Genomic DNA, 27205 nt, shown 5'->3' with positions numbered 1-27205 from the left:
CGGGGTGCGATTTCGCCCCCACCCAAACATGCAGTAGTATTTGTCTTATCAAACAATCGCAGTGCGATTTAATAAGTTGCGAAATACGTTTATAAAAATGTTTCCACCATAGTAAGGTTGTGATTATATAAATATATATTATATAAATATATATATTATATAAATATATATATTATATATATATATATATATAAAACAAGGTTTATGTATATATATATATATATGTATGTATGTACATATATATATATATATAATATACAGAATCTCAGTATGTTTATAAAAATACAAGCTTTCATTTTCAGAGCCTCTCTATGAAACTTGTTCTTTTAAAAATTCTCTGATGACTAATTCTAATGGGTTTGTCCATGAATTGCAACCCTAGTCCGTATTATTTTCAGATCTAAGCATATAGAATCCTTAAACAAAACTTAATTGCCCAAATTGAAAATGCACAATGAAGACATAAGGAAAATACGAAGAAGACAGGGGAAAGCAAGATGCAGAAGTATCATAATGAAATCACAAGAATCTACCCGGATTCTGATGCTAACTCGCTTATCCTCAGATAACCCGCAGAGCAAGCTCCCCTTCTTCAAAATTTTCCCGAATCCTCCAATGCTTCAACTGTTCTCCACGCTAACCACACTATCCATGCTATGTCCAAGCTATATCCAAGCTATTAAGGAATGCCCGAATATAAAGAGCTTTCAGGATAACCCTAGAATGCTTCTAGAACCAGCTGGAAGATATCGCCAACTAAGCATGGACCTATTTCCAACCTTTTTGATAAGCCCTAGGATTGTAGACACCATGTGCTCAATTGATGCACTAACTCCCGTGTTGTTGACACATGAAAAATGGAGAACTGCATTAATTTCCAAGCAAGTTTATAATTCCAATTATTTTTAACTAATTTCCATTTATAACTCCCATTTTAATTTTTATAACTTTTATTTTAATTTTTTTATAACTTTTATTATTAGTATTTGTTTATTAATTTATTAATATTTTATAATTATTATTTATTTTAATTTCTAATTTTTTTTTAATTTAATTCTTTTATTTCTCGATTAATTCTCCTTGAATTAATCATAATCAAAATATCAAAAAATCATGATATTTAATCTCTCAAATAATTAATTTATTAATTAAATCTATTTGTTAAGACTTAATTAATAGGAAATTCACCATAGACCTTCATGATAAAATATGAAAACCCATCATAGGACAATTCATACGAAATCAGTCTAAAAGATTAAAAATCACAAAATATGTCATACGACACATTTAGTGGGTACTCAACTCAGATACTTGTCCTAACTCACTAGGACAAATGGTTTTAGGGTTTGGGATTTGGACTTGAGAATTTATCTCCCCTCTCTTATCATTGATATAGTATAATAGGGTACGCTCATCCTGGCAATTCAGGGAAGTCGATGCTCGGTACCTGCAACCTGCAGAAAAGCCATGCATGTACAAATAATATATATAGTGCTAAGCTAAACAGGCAATGGCAGAAAGTGGTGCATCGTGTAGATCCTGACTAAGCAGGTGACTACGACTCCCTTCCTTAACCACATCAGAAACACCATACAATAAGAAAACACGCACACCATACACATGCAAGTATGGGGTAAGTATCCATAATAAAACACATAAGATAATCAACCATCTAACTAATCATCAGCAGTAACTGAAAACAATATAATGATCATCATACATACATGAAATGTGAAGTCTAAATGATCTCATCATATAATAACTGAATCCATAACATAATGTCTGATAGTGTCAAAACAATACCACTAATCCATCTACATAAAACTAGTCCATCAAAGTCTGATAATAATAGCAATGATATGTCTAGAGAAGATGTGAACAAGGGTAGGCACTACATCCACCCCCCCTTGGGTTAGGCTTACTCCTGGAAGCCTACAAACAAATAGGGATATAACTCCCTCAATCTAGCCGCATCCTCCCAGGTAGCTGAAGAATCGTCAGTAGGGTCCCATTGGACCCTTACCTACTCGATGGTTCGACCCCTGAGGGTCAACCCCCGCTGCTCCAGAATATGAACCAGCTCCAAAGCCAGCTACCCGTCCTCTACCTGCAACGCATTCCAATCAAGAACATGCACAATATCAGGAATATACTGCCTAAGCACTAAAACATGGAAAACATCATGAATGCGAGCTAGGCTAGGCGGTAGAGCAAGGCGATAAGCAACCGGACCAATCCTCTCCAAAATCTCGAATGGTCCCACAAAATGAGGTGCTAGCTTAGAGCCCTTTCCATATCAGATCGGACTCTTTCGCGGTCGCACTCTCAAGAAAACCTTATCTCCCACTGCAAACTGGTTATCAATCCTATGAGCATCAACATACTTCTTCTGTCTATCCTGTGTCGTAGTTAAATGCTCGCGGATATGCACTACCTGTTGCTCCATATTACGAAGCATCTCAGGACCCAACAGAATGCGATCCTCAAGGTTGTCCCAACTCAAGGGTGTACGACAAGGATGACCATATAATGCCTGAAAAGGTGCCATGCCAATAGAAGTATGATATCCATTGTTGTAAGCAAACTCCACTAGATAGAGATAGTCCTCCCAATATGTCTGCCTATCCATCACATACATTCGTAACATATCCTCCAAAATCTGATTCACCCTCTCCGTCTGACCATCAGTTTCTGGATGATATGCCGAACTGAAGTTTAACTGCGTTCCAAGCTCATGCTGCAACGATGTCCAGAATGCAGATGTGAATACAAGATCCCTGTCAGAAATTATCTTTCTAGGAATACCATGTAATCTCACAATATCACGCATGAAGACATTAGCTACAGAAGCTGCTGTGTAAGAAGACCTGATAGGTGAAAAATGCGCCACCTTAGTCAACCGATCAACCGTGACCATGATAGCATCATGACGACGAACTGTCATAGGTAATCCTACAATGAAATCCATGGAGATAATATCCCACTTCCAAGAAGGAATGAGATTTGGCTACAATAGTCCTGCCGGGTGCTGATGTTCTGCCTTGACTCTATGACACTCAAGACACCTAGCCACAAAATTAGCAATATCTTGCTTCATTCCGGACCAAAAGAACAAACATCTCAAATCAGCATGCATCTTTTTAACACCTGGGTGTGTTGAGTATGGTGTACGATGGGCTTCCGCTAGAATCCAGTTGCGAAGCTCATCCATTAAAGGCACATAAATCCTCCCCAAATGTCTCAAAAGACCATCTAATTCTCGAACATAGCCTGCAAACTTTCCTTCCAAGGGTCTTCCTGAATCTATCTCTCTACACACTTCCTGATACCATGAATCCGTAGGAAGTGCCTGAAGAATCTGACCCCTCAAATTGACACTAAGAGTCATAGATGATACCACATGTCTCCTGCGACTCAAAGCATCTGCCACCACATTCTCCTTACCTTGAATGTACTTAACCTCAAAATCGTACTCGCATAGAAACTCCATCCATCGTCTCTGGAAAGCATTCAAATTAGGCTGAGTAAAAATATACTAAAGACTGCGATGATCGCTGTGTAGCTCAAATTTGTGCCCAAACAAGAAATGTCTCCATCTTGTCAAAGCATGAACTACGCTATCACCTGTCCATTTTGCATCAACACTGCCCCAATACCTTCAAGAGAAGCATCTGTACACACCATGAAATCTCCCTCTGGATCAGGTACTACTAAAATGGGTGCACTAGTTAAAAGTTCCTTGAGCTTCTGAAATGCTTCCTCACATTCTCTATCCACACAAACTTCTTTCCTTTCCTTTGAAGAGAAGTGATAGGATGTGCTATCCTAGAGAAGTTCTAGACAAATCTGCGATAATAACCAGCTAAACCCATAAAACTATGAATCTCTGACACGTTAGTCGGTGTTGGCCAATCTATTATCGCCTGAATCTTTGTAGGATCCACTGATATACCATCACCTGAGATAACATGTCCTAAATATTGAATCTCTGACTTGAAGAATTTGCATTTAGCGGCATTAGCATAAAGCTGATTGTCTCTCAAACACTGCAATACCAACCGCAGGTGATCCTCATGCTCCTTCTGATTCTTAGAGTATATCAATATATCATCAAGAAACACAAGTACGAACCTGTCAAGATATGATCGAAAAAAACCATTCATCAAACTCATGAATACTGATGGAGCGTTAGTCAACCCAAAAGGTACCATTGTGAACTCATAATGCCCATAGCGAGTTCGAAAAGCGGTCTTGTGAATGTCAGCTTCCTTAATGCGAAGCTGGTGGTATCCTGACTTAAGGTCAATCTTGAAGAAAATTGTAGCCCCCTTGATCTGATCGAATAGGTCATCAATCCTAGGCAAAGGATACCTATTCTTAATAGTCACCTTGTTCAACTGTCTGTAATCGATACAAAGGCGCAAAGAACCATCTTTCTTCTTCACAAAGAGCACTGGAGCTCCCCATGGTGATAGACTAGGTAAAATGCTCCCTTTAGCCAGAAGTTCCTCTAGCTAAAGACGTAGCTCACCCAGTTCCTGCGTGGTCATGTGATAAGGAGCTTTAGAGATAGGTTCTACTCCAGGAACTAGATCAATGCTAAAGTCAATATCCCTCTTTGGAGGCATGCCTGGAATCTCACTTGGAAAAACATCTGCGTACTCTTGCAAAATCGGGTGATCTAAAGTCTTCCTCACAGGATCTTCCTCATCAAGATCATTTACCATAACAGCAAATATTTGACATCCTTTATGGAAACTTTGCTTCATTTGCATAGCAGAAATCATCCGCAGAGATATAGGCCTTGGTATCCCAACTATCCTTACATCATTCCCTTGGTCATCTTGGCACATAATTATCTTCTTCCTGCAATCTATACTGGCTTTATGAGTTCCAAGCCAATCCATGCCTAAAACCACATCATAGGAACCAAGGGGTATGACTCGAAGATCCACTACTGAAACAAAGCTTCCTAAGCTAAGCCCACACTTATGAACTACAGAGTTCGTGGAGACCTTGATACCTGAGGCTAGTTCCACTTGCCAACCATGATCTTGCTTCACCGCATCCAGCTTACACTTAGAAACTATAGATGGTGAAATAAATGAATCAGTAGCTCCTGAATCAAATAATACTAAAAGAGATAGACCTCGAATAGAACCTGTGGTCTCAACCACTGTACCCTGATGATTCGCCTGATGGTGATCAACTGCAGCAAATACTCTATGAGCTCTAGCTGCATCACCTAATGTAGGCTCTGAGGCTGTTGGCCTAGGTCCTGAAAACTGAGGCGCTCGCTGTGGACACTGAGCTGCATAATGACCAATCTGTCCACATGAAAAGCATTCTATATTCCTACCAGACCCTCTACCCATAGGTGGTACATTTGATTGCTGTCGGTTGTTCCTGCTAACAAACGACTGACTACTCTGAGCTGGATGATTGGGTTGATTTTGTTTATTGCGTTGAGCATTGCGATTGTTCTTAAAGTTAGAACCTTTGCCACCACCTTGAGCCTGAGAATTAAATCCCTTCTGTTGTTGCGTCTACTAAGACTGCTGGTGAAACTGTTTTCCCTTAGAAGAGAAAGGCTTCTTGTTGCCATCTGAATTAAAGTTGCTTTTAGATCCTGACGCTGCTGGCGCTCCTACAAAACCATCTTGACCAAGGTTGACGCTTTGCTCAACAAGGATTGCTCGATGTACCACATCCTTGAGGGTTTTTGGCTCAAATACATTGACACCCCCAATAATACGGTTGTTGAAACCCCTAATAAAATGTTGTGTCAACTAAGCTGAATTTTCACTGAATCCTGAAAAAGACATGAGCTCATAAAACTTACGCTCATACTCGGTCACTGACATATGCACTGCTTGAGATTATGAAATTCATCTGCCCTTTGCTGTTTCCATTCCTCTGGTAGGAATCGTTCTCGGAAACTCTCCAAAAATAGTTCCCAAGTGAAACTGCTCATATCGATCCCTAGTTTCTTCTCCTCAATTATCCACCAAGTGGCTCCAAAGTTCTCTAAATTGGTGATCGCAAATCTTGCCTTAACATTGCTGTCAAAGTCTTGCATAGTGAAAATCCTGTCGAGAGAAATAAGCCACTGCTCGGCCACATAACCAGACCCTTGCCCATTGAAAGGCTTAACCTTGGATCTTGAAAGATCCTTCATCTGAGTGGACACAATGGACCTCTGACAATCCTTTCGAGGGCTTCTAGATCTGGGTCTATGCTCTTGTTCTGTCTGATGCACTTTAGGTTGTTCTTGAATAGGAGGTAGATGTTCTAGAATAGTCTGCATCAACTGTCTCAGACCAACCTCTTCAGACTCAGCTTGGTCCTCTCTTTGGCTCTCTTCCTGCTGCCTATTAGAGTGCTCTTCCTTGCTCTCCATACGGACCGATCCCTCATGGGCAGACTCATGGGCACTGACGGTTCTGCCACGACCACGACCTCTTCCATGGCCCCTACCTCGGCCTCTAACAGAAGACCTAGTCCCAAATACCATCCTGCAATAGTACAGAGTACTATTACAATCAAGAGACACATGTTACAATAGACTAAGTTTAGTTTTTAGGTCTAAGTAAATTTTTAGTTTTGACAACTAAGTGTTGAAGTATGAAAACATACCAGTACAGTTCAAGTTCTGTTTTCAGTTTACCTAGTTTCAAGTTTTCAGTTAGAAAGAGATACACATGATAGTTCAAAGTTTTCGTTTTGTTCAACTCGTTAACAACTAGTGGTATTCAAATATACCCAGAGCTCCCAATGTTGAAACTCGGGCTCTGATACCAAATATAATGCCCCGCCAAGGGAACCAAAGAATTAACCTAGTATTTCACTAAGTTTGGTAGCATTTTTTTTTTCATGAAAGTAAATACCACATATAACTTATTCGTAATAATGGAAGCAATAGCAATGTCCATCTAAAGAGTAAACTTAACATATACAACAGATTACATTCTTTAAGATCCCCTTAACGTGAATTACTTACATGAATCCATCTAGTACAACATCCACATGAAATAATATGATAAGTCCAATGTTCAATTATTACATATCCAACTGCTCATTCATCCACTGTACATGTCACAAGGTATGAAGGCTTAAAAGAATATACATATGTAGAGTAAGGTACATCATCCTATTTTAATCCATGATACATCAAAGTAAAGATAATCACATGATACTCATGATACATTATCATAAAAGTCATTTACATCTATCATAAAGATCAAATAAATAAACTAAGTGCACGGTTCCTCCCAACCGTTAATAGCATCATTAGACCATCGTGGATCCTAGCCATCCCTCTGTGCGTAACATTCCAAGCACCGAAGAGATCATCGGTATTATCATAGTAGGAATGTCACTCCTAAACATCCTACTAACATAAAAAGTAAAGCATAAGATATCATCATCTAACAAATGCTAATCATCAATGAAAGGATACATATCCACCATCACGAAGGACGCATTAACCACAAAGTCTCAATGAATCTCAAATGATAAGAGTGGAAAATACACTACCACCCGACCGCATGGTACCTAAGTGGTCCACTCCCACCGTGCTGAGGAGATAATCTCAAGTCCCAAACAGGTTATCAAAACTACATAGCACACGACTCTAAAGTCCAAGAATCCTAAAAGTATACTAACTCAAAGGTTCCAATCACAAAACAGACATCTACTTCCTAGAGGCACACAATGACATGTAGAAACCTACTATGCAAGCGGGAAAGTGTCATCGCACTTATCTCGTACAAGTTACCCTGGCAGTTAGCTAAACTCCACGGGTCCATACAGATCTCATGCGGCCACTAATATCCTTTCATACTGACAAGGCATACTATGGAATGCAAGGTCACAACCATGCGTTCTCTCTACTCCCATCCTAGCCTATACAAGCACTCAAGGCATGGGCGAGAACCAAAAACTCTTATCTTTTTAGGTTCATTCAGTTAGTATTAAGTGTGTGAATGTTATCACTTATTAATCCAACTTACAATGAGTTACCCTGGCAGCCTCTTAGGGCCCCGACCCCCATTGCAAGCCACTTCCCGACACTACATGCAGATATCCTACCCTAATGCTCATGGTATCATAATCATAAAGAAAGTCCACAAAATCACCATAATAAGGATCAACAAATATCCATGATTAAAAATCATCAAATATGCATAAAAGCATCAAATCACCATGAGCAACATCCATAGAAAATCATGAACACAACAACTCTCTATTGGCAACTGAAGTATCACTGATAATCAAAATATCCATTGGTTCTCAATAACCAAAATATATCTCAAAATCATACTGATCGAAGACTCCAAAATGGTTGAGTCAAACATGTCACAACATGACATCATCAATAATAAATCCACATATTAGTATCATGGCGACTAGAATATATCTAAGGATAACTGATCAATGACCAAAAATAATAGTTAAGTCAAGGGTCCCAGACATAAGAATCTCAACTATAACAACCAGTATTCACAACCAATTCATAGAGCATTCCATCACATAATCATGGTTGGGTTTATAAAGATCGAGATTAAAACATCATCAAGACATCACATTCACATAACCCCCAAGCCTCTGGTAGACGTCCTATACCAGTCAACGCTAGTCAACCCAAAACCCAAAACATTAGCATAATGAATACACAATATAAACACATGTTTTGGTTTTGCTAAGTTTTCAAATTTGAATTCATATGCAAAATCTCAGTTTTTGTATTCCAAGTTTAGAGGAAGAACATTTTCCTACATTTCTCCATGTATTAATTTTTGGATGGATTAAAAATTCCCTCTAAACTTCAGTTTCCAATTATAATATTTAAAAGACGTTTCCACTAACTTAATTTTCATATGCTTCATATATCTTATAATCTTAAACTATTAATTAATTCATAATAGTTAAAACTATAAAATTACAAAACTATTCATCATTAAAAAAAGAGATGAATTTATAAATCTTTTATTATCAACTTTAAATCTTTTAATAACATATATATATATATATATTTAAATATATACATACGTACATATATAATATAATATTTTTTTTTTTTGCATTTTATAAAAAACGGAACTGAATTTTTATTAGTTTCGATTCATAAAGGAAATCGAATAACAAAATTTCCTTAGAACAAAGTCGAATCGAATATGCCGTCGGTTGTCACTGTTGTGACATTTGCCGTGGGTACCCTGCGACCAATACAGTCGTGGGTACATTGCGTAGTAGGTACCGCGCGACCCTTTAAAGCACGGGTACGGGGTGCGATTCTGCCCCCACCCAAACATGCATTAGTATTTGTTTTATCAAACAATCGCAGTGCGATTTAATAAGTTGCGAAATACGTTTATAAAAACGTTTCCGCCATAGTAAGGTTGTGATTATATAAATATATATAAAACAAGGTTTATGTATATATATATATATATATATATATATATATATATAATATACAAAATCTCAGTATGTTTATAAAAATACAAGCTTTCATTTTCAGAGCCTCTCTATGAAACTTGTTCTTTTAAAAATTCTCTGATGACTAATTCTAATGGGTTTGTCCATGAATTGCAACCCTAGTCCGTATTATTTTCAGATCTAAGCATATAGAATCCTTAAACAAAACTTAATTGCCCAAATTGAAAATGCACAATGAAGACATAAGGAAAATACGAAGAAGACAGGGGAAAGCAAGATGCAGAAGTATCATAATGAAATCACAAGAATCTACCCGAATTCTGATGCTAACTCGCTTATCCTCAGATAACCCGCAGAGCAAGCTCCCCTTCTTCAAAATTTTCCCGAATCCTCCAATGCTTCAATTGTTCTCCACGCTAACCACACTATCCATGCTATGTCCAAGCTATATCCAAGCTATTAAGGAATGCCCGAATATAAAGAGCTTTCAGGATAACCCTAGAATGCTTCTAGAACCAGCTGGAAGATATCGCCAACTAAGCATGGACCTATTTCCAACCTTTTTGATAAGCCCTAGGATTGTAGACACCATGTGCTTAATTGATGCACTAACCCTCGTGTTGTTGACACATGAAAAATGGAGAACTGCATTAATTTCCAAGCAAGTTTATAATTCCAATTATTTTTAACTAATTTTCATTTATAACTCCCATTTTAATTTTTATAACTTTTATTTTAATTTTTTTATAACTTTTATTATTAGTATTTGTTTATTAATTTATTAATATTTTATAATTATTATTTATTTTAATTTCTAATTTTCTTTTAATTTAATTCTTTTATTTCTCGATTAATTCTCCTTGAATTAATCATAATCAAAATATCAAAAAATCATGATATTTAATCTCTCAAATAATTAATTTATTAATTAAATCTATTTGTTAAGACTTAATTAATAGGAAATTCACCATAGACCTTCATGATAAAATATGAAAACCCATCATAGGACAATTCATATGAAATCAGTCTAAAAGATTAAAAATCACAAAATATGTCATCCGACACATTCAGTGGGTACTCAACTCAGATACTTGTCCTAACTCACTAGGACAAATGGTTTTAGGGTTTGGGATTTGGACTTGAGAATTTATCTCCCCTCTCTTATCATTGAGATAGTATAATAGGGTACGCTCATCCTGGCAATTCAGGGAAGTCGATACCCGGTACCTGCAATCTGCAGAAAAGCCATGCATGTACAAACAATATATATAGTGCTAAGCTAAACAGGCAATGGCAGGAAGTGGTGCATCATGTAGATCCCGACTAAGCAGGTGACTACGACTCCCTTCCTTAATCACATCAGAAACGCCATACAATAAGAAAACACGCACACCATACACATGCAAGTATGGGGTAAGTATCCATAATAAAACACATAAGATAATCAACCATCTAACCAATCATCAGCAGTAACTGAAAACAATATAATGATCATCATACATACATGAAATGTGAAGTCTAAATGATCTCATCATATAATAACTGAATCCATAACATAATGTCTGATAGTGTCAAAACAATACCACTAATCCATCTACATAAAACTAGTCCATCAAAGTCTGATAATAATAGCAATAATATGTCTAGAGAAGATGTGAACGAGGGTAGGCACTACAATTTTGTTCTTAGCATAGACCAAAAACTGAGAATCTCCCTTCCTGAAGTGTATATGGCATACCCTCTTAGCGGTCTTCCACTTGTCAATGTAGCTAGGAGAGTGTCTCTATACGTTAGGGACAACATCCAATTTTTCTCTACCTTGCCTAAAATGAAGGCTAGTATCAATTTCCTCATTCATTGGAGAGGAATTAGAGAGGACCCAAGTAAGGAGTGGCTACTAAATTTTCTACGAATGTTTGAAGCTTACGTCGAGCCAGACATCTCTTTTGAAGACCTTGACAGATTGGAATTCATTCTACCCAATATGATCAAATCCAACAAGGAACTTTAGTTTTATGTTTTCCTTCCAAGTTCGAAGGTAGACGGCATGGACAAAGTGAGAGACATCTTAATGGTTTTCTGGAGGGAAGAGGAGGAAGCTCAACACTAAAATCCATCTAGTGTTTGTTGATCTTGTGCCCTTTTTGGCTTTCTTTAGGTGTTTTAGTTTCTGTTAATATGTTTCTTTGTGTTAGTCTCCTTATGGATTTAGGCTCTAGGTTTTCTCTATGTCTTTTGTTTTGGCAATGGGTTGTTGTTTGGTGTTTTCCCTGCCTCCAGGCTTGGCTGGTCATCCCTCTTGTTTCTATTTTGGTTCCTCTCATCTTGGCTTTTTGGATCTGACCCAGCTCTTTGTAAATGTATATAAACTTATTCATGAATATATGTTGTAGGTTTTAGTGATTCTTGATGGTTTATTTTTCTATTGCATTTCTTTAGTTAAATTTTTCACAATTTTCAATGATAGGGGAGGCTAGATTAAAACTATCAAGCCTCTCTTTGATAGGTTATATATTTACTTGATTAATCTTTGGGGTCTAGGAACCTATTTTTGGATGTAGCCTAGTTATCAAAAATTATGTAAACACACTTTCTAATATAATCATTTCATTTAAAGGGTAGATTTGATGTTCTTCACACATTGGCTGATTTAGATATAATCGCTTAGCAATCAAATCCACATGATTCTCATAATTCATATTAATCTTAATTGAGTAGAATGAATCTTTTATATAATGAGGAAATGGTCTTTTTGGCAATTCTGGATAACTACACACAATTTTATAATTAGTAGTTCCCATGTGAATATGAATAGTAGGAACAATGAGTATTTCAGCTAAAAACATTAAGTTAAATTATACTTGAAAGAAATAAAGAACACACTAAAATAACATGGACTAGTTAGGTGTTCTGCATATTAATAATCTAATTTAAGTAAGATATTGCAACAAATTTTCTTTAGATTAGATCTGACTTAGTATTATTTAGTATCTTTTTAGGACTTTATCATTTTCAGATTCCCCTCTTGCTACCTCCTTAAACTAGAATTGATGAGTATATTTACTCACAGATTGCTATCATTTTATTTTCAGTCATTACTAACTCTCAAAACTAGTTTGACTACAGATTAACGACAAATACAATATGATCTAAGCATTAAAACATAATAGAGATGGAAAGGATGTTCTTGAATTTAACCAAGAGATATAAACAATTGTAAAGGGTGTATTCGTCTCCAAATAATATTATATATTTAGAGATTAGAATAAATCAGGGAAAGAAACAACATAGATATGTATAAATTACTAGGGTATGCCCCTTTTTTATGTTTGTGCATTTTTAAGGACAAAGGTTCCAGGCAAGATTGGAGGTTTTCTTCTATGTTCTTTCCTACCAGTGCCCGTTTGAATGGAGATACTCATTATCTATAATTTTTTTAATTTATCTATATAATCAAAGGCTTTGTTCATTTACCCATCATTTTTTTTAATATTAATTATAATTATATTTAAATAAAAAAAAATATTTTTCTACTCTTTAAAAATTAAACTATATGTATATATACATTTATTTATTTAGTTTTATTTTATCGGTAATTTACTTATTTGGTTTACTTATATATTGATATTTATATATAAATATATTTTTCCATAATATTTTTTTGTTTCTTTTATCTTGTTTTCTTATTTGTTTGTTTAAGTTTCTATTTTTATTTTTCTTCTTTCTTTATTTCTTTTATTTGGTTCACTTTGACTTCTTGTGGTATTTTTTGACCTTTCTTCCATCTTTACAAATTGCGTCCTTTATAGAGAGTTTTAGTCTTCAACACATCTCATTTCCTCTTTTTACTTTCTCTTTTTCATCTTGATAATAGATTAAATGTAAGCACTGCCCCTGCAAAACCAATGCCACATCAGCAGTCTCCATAAAATGTGGAAAATTCAACGAGAGTCAAAGTCCTTTAAATAATGACTAGTCAACATTAGTTGATTAACTATCATTAACTTTAACTAAAATGATACATATTCATATATGCTCAAGTTTAAAAGAAACCATAATTTCGTTACCAGCTTACCAGTACTAGATATTGGATACCAGATAGTCTAACCATGATGACCAAGTTGAAATAAGCTCCAGAACCTATCTAAGAACACAAGGGTGAGAATATTGTAGGAGTGTCTTACCACCCTATCACGAAGCTGTTAAGCTTCCCCAGAATCTTTCCTGACATGAAAGATACCTAGCCTGACAACAAGATAGTCTAAATAGGTAAAACTAAGAGTAGTAATGGAATGTGGGGATAAAATCATGGTCTAAACACCATTCACTAACAACATGGATAACCAAATTAGTGTATGAAAGAAAATCATTAACATTCCTTAATATGTAAAAATCTCTTTTCTATCACATTTGTATTTCCACTATGCATTATCAACATATATGCATACAATTAAACATCCTTTGAAAATAAATGCAACACTTAATCCATTTATTCAATCTATGCCATTAAGTACAGTGTTAGTTCTAACATACCATTAAAGTGTAAAATCAAGGACATGTCATCAAAATTTCTCATGCTTCTCATAATATTCTTGAGTAATAAATAACAAGGATTCATATCATTCCTTAAGTACCAAAATCTACTTAACCTTAAATACACTAAATTCACTAGTGAAAATCATAACATCAAGATCAGTATGTTTGAAGCTAAATTTCTTTGGATCATCAATGGTTTGCCAAGTGTTTATCATTCTATTGATTATATTTCAAACATTAATAGAACTCTTACAGTCACATGCCACATTTCATTTGTTTACTCTAAACTTTTATGCATTAGTGGAAGAGTTTGTAATGGTGGAAGTTCAATTGTCTAAAAGAGTTTTATTCGTGTTACATCACACATAGTTTAGCTTTGATCTGGCTAAGTAGAAAGATAGTGAAAATACTCTGTTATATAGCTCAAACAGTTGATGAATAATCCCAATCAACATACAAGAGTGGTTTGAATTATACAATCTCAATAGGGAGGGTATGGTTATAAATGTGGGTTTTAAGGACCTCCTGGTCAGGTAAGGAAACCTTCCTTATATCCATTGTTCAGGATCGTGTGAGAGTAGAAAAAGAATATGTCAGAATGACAAACATATTATGCATATACTTTTGAAATGAATAAAGAAAGATATATAATATTTAATCCTCTAGGGTTCTTCTATGTATAAAACTCATAATCAAGACTTCATACCAATGTGACCCTAACAGTCATGCAATAGTTCCAAATACATATAAAAGGATAACATACAATTAGGGTTCTAGTGTTTCCTAGTTCTCAGGCAAGGCATTCCTATGAAAGCCGTAACAACAACCAAATACGGCCCTAAAACAAAGAAGTTTAAAAATAATAGCATACAGACACATGCTCTTGCGACTTTAATGTGTTATAACAAGTTTAGAAGAAAACAACATTCTGTAGTAGCAATGAAATTTACACTCCGTATATTAGGAATTTTTCAATTTTACACACTCATTTCCAAAGAATAAGGTAGTATTGCAATTTAAAAGGAAGATTTCACCTGAATCAAGCTTTTGTACACTAAGGAAACAAGTTTCCACACAACCTTAGAAATAGAGGCATAAGAGAATAACAATCACACCATTAACTAAGTCAAATTTTTACCAAGCAAGGAGAATACTTTTTCCAGACATAACAGAGTCTTCCACATTCTAATGAATCTAACATTATTCAGCTATAGGATGAGTGGAGAACCTAGCTTTGCTTGGTCTCCAATTCCATTACCATCTTCCTGTCTAGTACATGTCTCTTCCTATTGCCAGAGTCCCTACTATAGCTGAGATCTTGTTGCTACATAATTTATCCTCATTACCACTTTCCTGATTGGGGGCACATGTATTGAGAAAAGCACTGCAATGATGCCCTCCACAATCACAATTGTAGTTAATAACTGGATCATTCTTTACTCTCTGGTTTCTACTTCAAATCTATCCCATGAAATTTCCCCCCATTTTGAATACCAAGCTCTGTTCTGATCAGTTCTTGAATAAGCTTCTCCATGGCGGCAGGTTGTATGAGCATACGGGGTACTTCTGGGAGAGCAAGCGGGGCTAAAACTGTTGGTTGGATTGCAAATGGGAGAAGGAGAAGGCAGGTGTACTCCTATAGAAAACCTGCCATGAGAATGAGACTGCCCTGTAACTGAATTGGAACTGAAATCTGTATGACTATGAGAATTCCCTTCATCGTGCTTAATCTTCAAATGATCACTAACTCTCATACTCCTACGAGTATCAATACATTATTGAGATTCAGACCATCTTACAGAGCCCTGTCGAGGCCGATCTCCCTCAAATCCCAAATACCTGGTACTAGAAGAATATTGGAAAGACATCTTTTGCTAACCACTGTCACTTATCTTCAACTTCCATGGAACTAATCAAACCAAATCCTTAATTATCACCGCCAAATCCTTTTCTTTTGAAACAACAAAAAAGCCAAAACCTACTGAACGAGTTCACGAATTAAAAAAAAATCCCCTGTGAGTGTATGTGAATGAATTACTGTGTTTTGTGGGGAGATTAACTACCTAATCATTTAGTAACTATTTCACTCTGTAAATAGGATTCAAGAAAAATGGGCATGATAGGCCAGTATGGTAGGCCCAACAATAATCTAGAAGGGGGCCATACTTTTTCTCTTAGTTATTCCTCATTGAATCTTCATTGGCTTGGGTTCACCCCTTCCTTTCTGTGTATCCTTCCGTTCCCTATAGAATGGTAGGGCTGGCATTCCTACTCTTTTCATCGCCATCTTAAAGTGGTGTTGATTAGACCAACCACACCCTCTTTTCTATTATTGGTCTTCCATTCTTTCTCCGAGAACAACCAACCACGCCCTCTGGCACTCTCAATTGTACCAATCGATAGACCAACCACGCCCTCTGGCACTCTCGATTGGTCTCCCGGAACATGAAGCGTTGTCTAAGTAATAAATACAACTCTGCATGCATGCAGAGTTAGCAACCATGACTTAATAAAATAGATAAAGAACATATAGTTTCTTAAATTTTCGAATTATAATTGAAATATATATATTTCATAACTTAATAAAATACATAAAGAATATATCGTTTCTTAAATTTTCGAATTATAATTGAAATATATATATTTCATAACTTAATAAAATAGATAAAGAACATATAGTTTCTTAAATTTTCGAATTATAATTGAAATATATATATTTCATAACTTAATAAAATACATAAAGAATATATCGTTTCTTAAATTTCCCTCAACTCATTAATTGTCAACTCTTAAACTCCACATTGACACGTATTTTAGGATTGAAATTGTGTCGAAACCTTCCAATTGTCTATCAAGTAGTAGATTTAATCATATTTATTAGTCAACTGAAAATGAAGAAAAATTTCAATACGGTCAATTATGCATTCTTATTTCTGGAGCTCACAATTGCTAGCACCTGATTCCACGATCACGTGGGATCGAGGTGGAATTCGTATTGGAATCTTTGACTTGGAGTACTGAATTCATATTTATGCTCTCCTGCGATCAATTGATCCCAACACAGCTTGTGAGCTTGAGGTCCAGTTTTCTGGTTATCAATTTTGGTTTAGGTGATCGGGAAACATGGGAGATTCGATCTGCGATGGTGAAAATTGCTCTAGTGACCAAGAAAACAATGTTGTATCAGAAGAGCCCTCACTTGATTCTCCCAAGGGATCTCTGGGTGGATATAATTCTCTCAACCAGCTTCTTCAATCCAATCTCTCACCGTCAATATACAAGGTGAGAAAAAAAAATCGAGCGTTCTTGCAATTTATTTCGATTAATCTGAGCAGATTGAATTGAATTTCGTTAATGGATATCCTGAATTTTTATTAGAATTAGGCTATTAATTTTTGTGTGCATGTCCTTTTGAGGCCAATACTGAACATGCCCTACTGCGTTGGGTTGTCTGAGATAATAAGAAAGTGAAACTAGAATTTATTTATAAAAGCCAATTGTTAGTTATATTGAAGAGAGTAGAGAGAAGTTAATCCTTGGACCAAATTCTAGTAATTGCAATCCCATATGCTATAATTAGGACGCTCAAATAATTTTGAGCGGGTGAGCCTTAGGGTTTCAATGATACTTCAGCGTTATTAAGGTACTTGAGTTCAAAACTTGCATCTGGAAAAAGCTTCCAGCAGGGGATATGCACTAGGAACCGTCCAGGGCCAGGTGATACTAGTGAGTTGGAGATTGGATCCAACCACAACAGGAATTGCTCCAGCCCTACCAACTCCAGTCATCTGGAAATTAGACCGAAATATGAAAGGAATTGGCCTGGCCCTTGTAATCCGCGTCACCGTTGCAAGGATATCCTCCAGCCTTGTAAATGATAAAATTCTTATATCTGGACATAGGAGTACAATAGCGGCTTAGAGAGTTTATACTCGATATTGGTCACATACTTAAAAGCTACTTGGATAATCATTTTCAACTGTAGACGCTCAAAAGAGTTGATTTACAAAAGATTCATATAAAGTTGTGGTGGGTAATCTAAACAGATTAGACACCGAAAAACTTACAAAGCTTAGAAAGCATATGGACTGAAATTACGAGTAAATTTAGAGGAAGATGAATGCGTTCTAAATAGATCATAACAGCAGGCGTAGAAACGGTAGTCCTTCACTGCACAGGAAAACTTTTGAAGTGGATTTGAACGCAACCAGTTGTTAATGTAAAATTGAAAAGTGGGTTTTATTTTCCAATCGCTTAGTATTGGGGTCGAGGATATTTGTCTCAAACATGATCTGTAACTGATAATGATGTTACCAGAAATGTAACATGCAAGAGTCATTGTTCCAGAAGTCTCTTTCCTTAAGTAACTATCTTTTCTCAAGTTGTTTCTGGTTTTCAATAAAGGGCTGACCAAATGAGCAAAATATTATTCAATGACCAGTTGAACATCCATCCATGATAACTCTGTCCTTTCACCTGTGACACTAAGCATTCCATGGAGATGGACTTATGTTCAGTCAGGCTCCTCTTTGTGTGTTTCACAGATTTCAACAGTACGACTTTGCTACTAATAGGTTTATGATGTATTTCCTTCCATAGTGATGAACTTGGGGTTTGTATTGAAATTCATGTAGTTTTGAGGCCAACACTGAACATGCCCTTCACAGGTTCAAGATTGGAAGGTGATAGAGAGGCCTTTGATCCTTTCTTAGACATTAGCAAAGGATGAACAATAGAACCTGTATCTACTTCCCAAATGCTTTTTCTTGTTTTGCTTTCTCTTCAATATATGGTAATACTTGTTCCTCTGCTAGTAGGCCTTTACCTTTTGGCTTGCTTATATAAAATTTGATGCCTTGCTGAGGGATAAAGCACAAATGTCATTTCGCTTGACTTTATGAGTAGCTATATTTTACATTGCAATGAAAGCAATTCCAAGTGAACGTCCTCTACCTAGAATCTGTACCACGTCCTCATATTTTCAAAGCAGATACCATGGGCCTGTTGAAAAATGGGATTGGCTTCCAGAGCTAGAAGCACTTGTGAATTTAATGCCCAACATAAGTAATTCTAGATACAACATGGATAGGTATAAAGACAAAACCAAAGAGCTTGTCAGGTTCACCCAGGTTGGGCAGTGCTGAACCCACAGTCTGTAATCCAAATCCACAATGAAACAAACTTGGACTCAGACCTAGTTTAAACTGGACCTGAGACCTAGGGGGTCTAAGAAAGGGACCTTACAATGTAGTCTAGAAGGTGTAGTCCACGAGTGTTGGTAACATGTCATGGTGACCCTAGGAAAGCATGATGTAGTTACTACCTTAGAAGTATTCACCAAAACATTGACAAAGAGATTTGATATGAAATTGAGAGATTCACTTTACAAGACTGGTACAATTGAAGCAAAATGGTTCATATGAACATTGTGCAAAAATTTTTTAGAGGGTGTTGATTATGGTTCCATATTTGATAGAGAAGATACTTTAAGCTCTTTTTAAAGAGGGCCTACGTGAACCACTCAAGGGTTTGGTGAGGAGGTTTGAGCCAAAGTTCTTCCAAGAAGCCATTGGGAGATCCATAAATTTGGAGGATTGATTGGCTAGAGAAAAGTTCTGCTCTAAGAATGCTCATCCAATTCAACATAAGAATATTTCTTTAGGAGTTTCCCTCAACCTAAGGCATCGTCTTGAAAGACAAACCAAATTGAGGTGTCCAAGAATAAGTTTTGAAGGAAAATATTGTTTTCACTTGTAGAGAACCATGGCAGCCCCATTGTAGGTGTTTAAGAAAAGGAAAATGCATTACAAAGAGGTGGTCTCTAAGGAGGATATCAAAGAAGAACTTGAGCTTGAGGTCATTATAAATGGAGTTGAGCATGAGGACCAAGGAAGTGAGTGTTCTAGCAGCACATGTGCAACCCTTTCACAAGCATTCATATTCACATTTTCATGTTAAAAGAATCTTACAGGGACATAGGCTGATAGTTTTGTTCGATAGTGGAACCACTCACAACTTCATTGATGAAGGTTTAGTAACTAAAATGACTTGAGAGATTGTTTTTAAAGGATTTAATTTGTAGTCATAGATGGGTATTCCATTCCAAGCAATTGAAAGATTCAATAGATGGAATAGACCCTAGGATGAAGCAAGATGTAAGATGAATTCAATGTGATTGGCATTGTTGAGATCAAATTAGTATTGGGAGTGTAAAGGTTGCAATTACTTGGCGAGTACACAAAAAAATTCACGCTTTGGAGTTGGAGTTCAAATCTAATGCTGGGATTCTTCGTTGCCTTTCTAATGAAGGTTTTGTTAGGATTAACCTCAGACAGAAATAATAATTACATGCAAATATAAACAATATCATGAAATAATAAATCGCACAAAAGAGAACACAAGACACCAAGATTTAATGTGGTTCACCCAAACCTTGGGCTATGTCCACCAAAGAGCAAGTCCAATATTATTACGATCCAGTGATTACAACCTGATTACAATCTGTAATCCCTTACAACTCAATACCGCTGCAAGAAGCAATTTTCGCATCACACATAATGAAACAATCCCTAACCCTAAGCCCTTTTATACAATTCTTTTTGCCGCTTTAGGCTTAAAATTAGTTACAACATGTCAGCCATTAAATGCTAATAAAATAGCCCCAAATAAAATTTTCTCGAGGGCAGCCATGACTTAATGGCCCCAGTGGTATTGGGGGCTGCCAACCCCAAACCCCTGCTTGGGGTCTGGCCCAGCCCCAAACCCTGCTGAGGAATTATGGAGAATGTACAATACTTCCTTGATCAGTCACCACAATCTAATAGGTTCTACAATGGATTCCAACCAAGAGTATGGAGAGAGCTTTTTGTGGAGGCCAAGTGACACATAGCCCATTTGAGGATGGGAGGCCCTACCATGTTGATATTCAATCTATCTTGGATAAACATAGCAAGGTATCTAGCTAAATTCCTCCTAGTTTACCTCTAAATGAGTGCTTTTAGCATGTGATTGAGCTTGAGAAAGGAGTGAAATCAGTCATTAAAACTTCTTATCAACACCCTAGGAGATGCAATGGAGAGATTACGAAGGTGATTAAGGAGCTATTGGATATGGGGCACATATAACCTGGTTCAAGTCCATTTACTTCATTTTTAGTTTTGGTGAAGTAAAAGAGGGAACTATAAGGATGTGCATGGATTACAGAACCCTCAGTAAATAGACAATCAAGAGTCACTACCCCATACCTAGAATTGATGAGTTGATTGACAAGATTCATGGTGTGGCATTGTTCTCAAGATTGACATTTGATTGAGGTATCATCAAATGAGAGTTAGAGAGGAGAATGTACACGACAACATTTAGGTGTCACTATAGGCACTATGAGTTCTTTGTTATGCCATTTGGGTTGATCAATACAACCGCAATGTCCTAATCATGTATTTCTTTGCAATTGAGAAAAATCTTGTTGGTTTTCTTTGATGGCATATTGATTTCCAATTAGACGTGGGAGGATCATTTGAGGCATGTATATGAGGTGCTTGGCATACACAAGTAGCATTCATTTTAAGCCAAGGCATCCAAATTTGAATTTGACTTGAAGAAAATATTATGTTTGAGATTTATGATTAGTACCAAAGGGGTTAGCATAGACATGGAAAAGATTAATGCTGCACATGGTAGTCCTAGACAAGGAATTTGACACATTTGAGAAGATTTGTGGGTTTTTGTAGCTATTATAGGCTTGTGAAAAAGTTTTTATAGCTTGCAAGCCCATTGCAAGATTCTATAGAGAAAGGAGCCTTCTCGTTGAGACTATTAACTTAGAGAGCTTTTGATAAATCAATGAAGTGATGCCTTGTTTTGGCTATTCTAGATTTCTCACTCCCTTTTGCCTTACAATGTGATGCTTCATGAGAGGGAATGGGAGTACTATTGATGTAAAATAGACACCCCATAGCATTTGAGAGTGGGAGGCTCAAGGAGATAGTGAGGAGATTGTCTATTTATAACAAGATATTGGCCATCATGCATGCACCAAAAAAATTCAGACAATATGTTACATCCCAATTTTTGACCTAGCTTGAAATATAGACGTTGAGGTTCACATGAAGTCAGTTGGCAGTTTAATTTGATATAATCTGGTGAAATGGTAAGGTAGTTAGCCGTTATGATTTCAAGTGAAGATGACATGTTAGTTGATCTTTAATTGTGAATTCATGGAAGTAAGATGAAAGGTTAACTGATATGATTATTTATAATTTATAATTTAATTACAAAGAAATTCCTTGTAGGGAGCATGTCAAAGGGGTTGAAGCATTGTCAGAAAAGAATTAGGCAGGGCATTACCATCACTAGCCATCACTAGCAGACGGGTAAAGGACCTAGCGAATTGTAGCAGGATACATCGGTGGAATTGCATGAGTTATTTAAATAAATAACTTAAATAAAATAAATTGAGTTAAAATATAAAACATATTTTAAAGGATTTTAATTTATTTTTCATCATATTATTATTTTTAATAAATATTTAATTACGTACATTTAAATATCAAATGATTTAGCGCCATTATAATTTAATAATTAATAACATTATGTTGTTTGTACATAGAAGATTTTAATAATTATAATAGCATTTGATTATTATAATTTTTGAGTCATAATCTTTCAACTCTTTTTCTTTTTCCATTCTTTTATGTTTTCCTTGTTTAAAACTGATTAAATGCTTGGAAATTTGAAACGATTATAATCTTCCAACTTATGCTCTTGCTTTTAATTGATTTACATTGAATTGAAGTTTGGAAAATGTATAGTTTTTTCTTGATAACGTGTGGAAGTCAAGAAGTTTCGGTTTCAACTTTTAAGAGTCATGGTCGGGTTTGTTTAGAAGGGGCCTCTCGAATTCCATAAGGGGAGATACTTTTTCATACACTTCATCGGCCTTCCTATTCTCTTCTAGCTAGCACAGTCGAGTTCCCTGTGAGAAATGGTGATTAACCCAGTGCAGATAATAATTTTGCCTTGCGTCACATCCATGTCATCATCTGCAGGTTACTGAACGAGATTGGCAGGTTGAACGAGTACGACCTTCTTAGAAATCGGTAATAGAGAGAGTGAGAGCCATAAGGTGTTTAAATTCAAGTCGTATGGTCATTATACTATTCCTTTTATGTTACGAATGCAGAGTTTAAACCTTGTGCCGACAGACCATATCTTAATTTCATTTAATATTAATATGTGGAAGTAAATCTTGTTTGCAAATAAGATCACTGTTTCTCATTGTTAGGATTATCGTTTGTTTTTCCTCTATGGCATATGATTGTGGTAAGGCATGAATCCTGTTATTTATCCTTTATAGAGATGTCAAGTTCTTGAAAGATTGCTGACAACCTTATATTATACACTGTAATGTTTTATACTCAAACTTGACGTCTTTGTTCATACAACCGAATGTGTGATTTCTCTAGATTTCCTTCTAAGAAAGTTATCATTTCAAGTAAAATCTCTTGCATAAAATCTAACATATTATTTTGCCGTTCCATAAAATCAATATGTCTGTGAAGCATGTCGACTTTCTCCTTATCAAGTTTTCAAGATTGCCGATTGTCCTTGATATTTACTGCTATGTTTTACACTTAGGTCTGAGTTCTCTTTATATATATATATATATCTATATCTAAATGTGTTAAAAATTTCTCTGAATTACTTTTAAAAAAAAAAAAATTATTATCATCTTAGATAAGATCAATTAAATCCAAATGAATATTTGAGAATGAAAGACTGAACCGAGAACACCAAGGAATTCACCAGGCAAAATGCCAGAATATGGTGAAGGAGGTGTGGAAATTCACAATGAATGTAATCTGATAGCACTTGGGAATCACTGGCTAGAAGGCCTGAGAAAGGTGAGGGGTGCAAAGAATATACAATAAATAAGAATGTCATCAGAATAAGAAAATAACTTGATAATTAGCTCCTGCATGTTTTTACTCATGAAGCATATAGAATTCTTTTAAGAACATAATTGTGAAATCACAGTTAGTGAAATATTGGATGCATGTAAAATTGACAGAGCTGATTGTTCTGAGAATTCCTAACACCTGGATTCCACCTGATTGTATAGCCAAGAAAAAGGGTGACAAGATGGAAAAGAGGAATTTATAACAATATGAATCAGTAACAGTTTTGTGAACTTAATATTTATCATTTAATATGAATTAATTAATAACCCATGTATATTCCTGCTATTGTGATCTCCTGCTGCCAAGTCATATGGCGTGTTATATATATCATGATGCCCAGTGGATGGAATGATGTTCCCTGTCAATTCCGGGTAGGGAGGGCCTTTCTCGTCAGAGATCGTGCGGGGATATGTTGTGGTCCAAGGTTGGGTGGTAAAGCCCCTGACAATGTTTCACCTCTCTCAAGATATTAGACAGGCGTCAGATAGAAATAAGCTAAGCATTCCTATGTTTATTGGAACAGGTATTATCTTTATTATTATGAAGAGGTAAGATTAAATTGAGTGGTTTTCATTCTTACTGTTATTTACAACTAGATCTAAGAGATAGATTCATGGATTGTTTTTCCTTTAAATGAATATCAATTATTAGTATATTTCTAATCCTTGAGTTACTGTCATAGTTTAGTAGTTGGAAGGAAAAGAGATCTGATGCCCTAAATTGTATTCGTCGTCGCGAAAGCCTAGAATTAAATCCGTTGTCACGGATGCCCTAAATTGAATCTGTGGTCGCAGAAGCCCTAAGTGAATCCGTGTTAAAAGATGCCCTAATAGATACAGTGAAGCATCGTTAGTATGATTACGATCTCAGTTTTCCGAGGTATGTGATTTTCAATTTCTGAAGTAATTTCATTAAAAGGTATTTCAAGTATTTAGTTAAGAAATTTTTGTTTAACTGACTTTAACGGTAAATCTTCTTCACATGAACATGAATGATGTAACTGCCTTCTTATGAAATTGAAGTTATAACCGTATTCTATGCATATGTTAGATGTTAATTTAGACCCGAAAAAATCAGATGTTACACAATACTTGGTTTGTGGGAAGCTTTTGGTTAAGACAAATCACAACAGCTTGAAGTTCTTCAAACAAAAGGATTTAAATGATAAAATGGGTAAGCTACAAGCCTATGATTTTTAAATTGAGTATGTTAAAGGGAATAATAATATGATTCCTCATGCACCCCCTAGGAAGCTTTTATTTGTGCTCCATGATTAATATATTTGCTGATTGAATTTTTTTTATAATAGCTGACTATATCAAGAACTCATCTGCCCCTAACATTTTAGATGGGAGGTTACAAGATGAGAAATACAAAGTGGTAGACGAGCTTATCATATACAAGGATAGGGTATATCTTGTAGCAGAATCAAAGGTAAAGGAGAGAATTTTTAGAGCATGTCATGACACACTACGTGCTGGTCACCCAAGATAATATAGGACATACAAGCGAGGGAGCCTTTTTCATGGAAAGGGATGAAGGTGATGGATTCATGCAAGTTACGGAGCATTGCAGAGCCATAATAAAACATTAGTATAATTTAGTTATGATTAAGGATGGTTAGTAAGGGGTTTGGGTAGTTAAGCTTAGCGAAGGGATGTGTCGGTTAGTTCTCTTAACCAAGGATATATTTAGGGATTATTGAACATGAACATATGTATGTGTGATTTTTGGAAATAAACTATGAAATTGTTTCCTTCGCATTAATATGATATTGGTTTTGTTATATGTTGTAGTTGGTATTGAGTATTAATAGAGTAAATATATGTACTGGTAATCTTTGGTATAATTCATCTACGTTATTGGCATTGTTGCCTAGTTTCAAACGCGAAGGTCTTGTGGCAACAAAGGCAATGGAGTAATGGGTCGGTCATTCCTACAAGTACTAGTGGCAGATAGTGACATAGAGAAGTAAGAAGTAACAAGAGAAGATCAACACATGATTTGGTGTAGGCATGTGAAGTTTCAATCGACCAATATGCAATAAAGGAACCCTGTGAGACAGCGGTCCCTGAGAGTACGGTACAAGACGAACTCTCTATCTCATTAGTAGTGTACGATCTCCTTGGACATATACCTTGACTACTGGTAAGGAACCTAATACAATTGGAGGGAGAACAAGCTGAAATACAATGTGAACAATGGAGGCAAGTACTCCAACAATTTGCCGAGAGAAATCAACATGAAAACCAAGAGAGGGGCATTTCAAGACGTAGGAAGCCTAGGCAGCAAAACAATTAATGCCTCTAATCCCAAACAAAGATCCAAGTTGATTATCAGAAGAAATAATTGGGGGGAAAGCTTCTCTATGGTGGGCCTTATGTACTAGGGAGGAGGAGGAAAGGTGTCACCGTCTGAAAGGTCAAGCCAGATAAAAGAAAACTTGATTGCATCCACTATGCAATCTCAGAAGAACCAGAAATAAGAGTTGAGTGGAGAGACCCAAGAATACCAACATGCAAAGAATACTGCTCAAACCATGAGGAAAGCTCTTTTCACACAAAAGGAGCACAAGGAGGGGGAGAAGTAACCTTGTCGGGAGCAAACACCCAAGGAAATAGTTAGAGAACTAAGATGGAGGGAATAATAGTAAAACAAAAACTCCCCAGATTCACAAGTGGTGGGTTAGACAATCCAGCATGTTACTATAAGACGTGTGTAACTATATGGTAGGCAAATGGTGAGAACGATCAGGATGAATGGTTAAAAGCATTCTTGGCCACCCTGAGGAGAATCGCCATTGATTGGTATACAAAGCTAGAGGTTGGAAAGAAAGTAACATGGAGAAACCTTTGAATGGCCTTCGAAGAAGAATTTAGATTATTAAGGGATGACGATGAGATAGTTACAAAAATATATAACACCAGACAGGCCAAGAATGAATCTTGTACAAGCCTAAATAAGAGAATGAAAGATTTAATAGGCAAATCAGAAAACAAGCTAGTGGACACATTGAAAAAAATGGTTTATGAAAGGGCTAACTCCATCCTAATCATGGAAGATGAAATTGGTACCACCATCCTCCTATGTTGATGCTTGCACACATGTCCATGGACATCGAAAGTGAAAATAAAATCTTGAAAGGGAGAAAGCATGGAAGTGACAACAACAGTATGAAAGGAGAGAGTGGGGATGAATCCAAAACAATCCAAACATTAAGGAGGGACATGATGTGAATGATGAAGGAGATGGAAGCTGGAAAGGAAGGC

General features: G+C 36.1%; 1 protein-coding gene across 1 annotated transcript in view; it reads left to right on the top strand.

The window, feature by feature from the left end:
* Positions 1 to 17034: 17034 nt before the first annotated feature.
* LOC149566481 (beta-ureidopropionase-like) overlaps positions 17035 to 27205 on the top strand; it is a 40142-nt gene continuing 29971 nt past the window's right edge. Inside the window, exon 1 of the mRNA XM_089819803.1 lies at positions 17035 to 17259. Within this exon, the coding sequence (XP_089675929.1) occupies positions 17101 to 17259 (159 nt within the window). The 5' untranslated portion in view covers positions 17035 to 17100. The remainder of the gene's footprint in view (positions 17260 to 27205) is intronic.

Source organism: Cupressus sempervirens, chromosome 3 (assembly GCF_028749045.1).
Source record: "Cupressus sempervirens isolate cs-2001-9-10 chromosome 3, ASM2874904v1, whole genome shotgun sequence".
Classification (NCBI taxonomy): domain Eukaryota; kingdom Viridiplantae; phylum Streptophyta; class Pinopsida; order Cupressales; family Cupressaceae; genus Cupressus; species Cupressus sempervirens.
The sequence above is the reverse complement of the archived record's forward strand: the minus strand, read 5'-3'. Positions and strand labels throughout refer to the sequence as shown.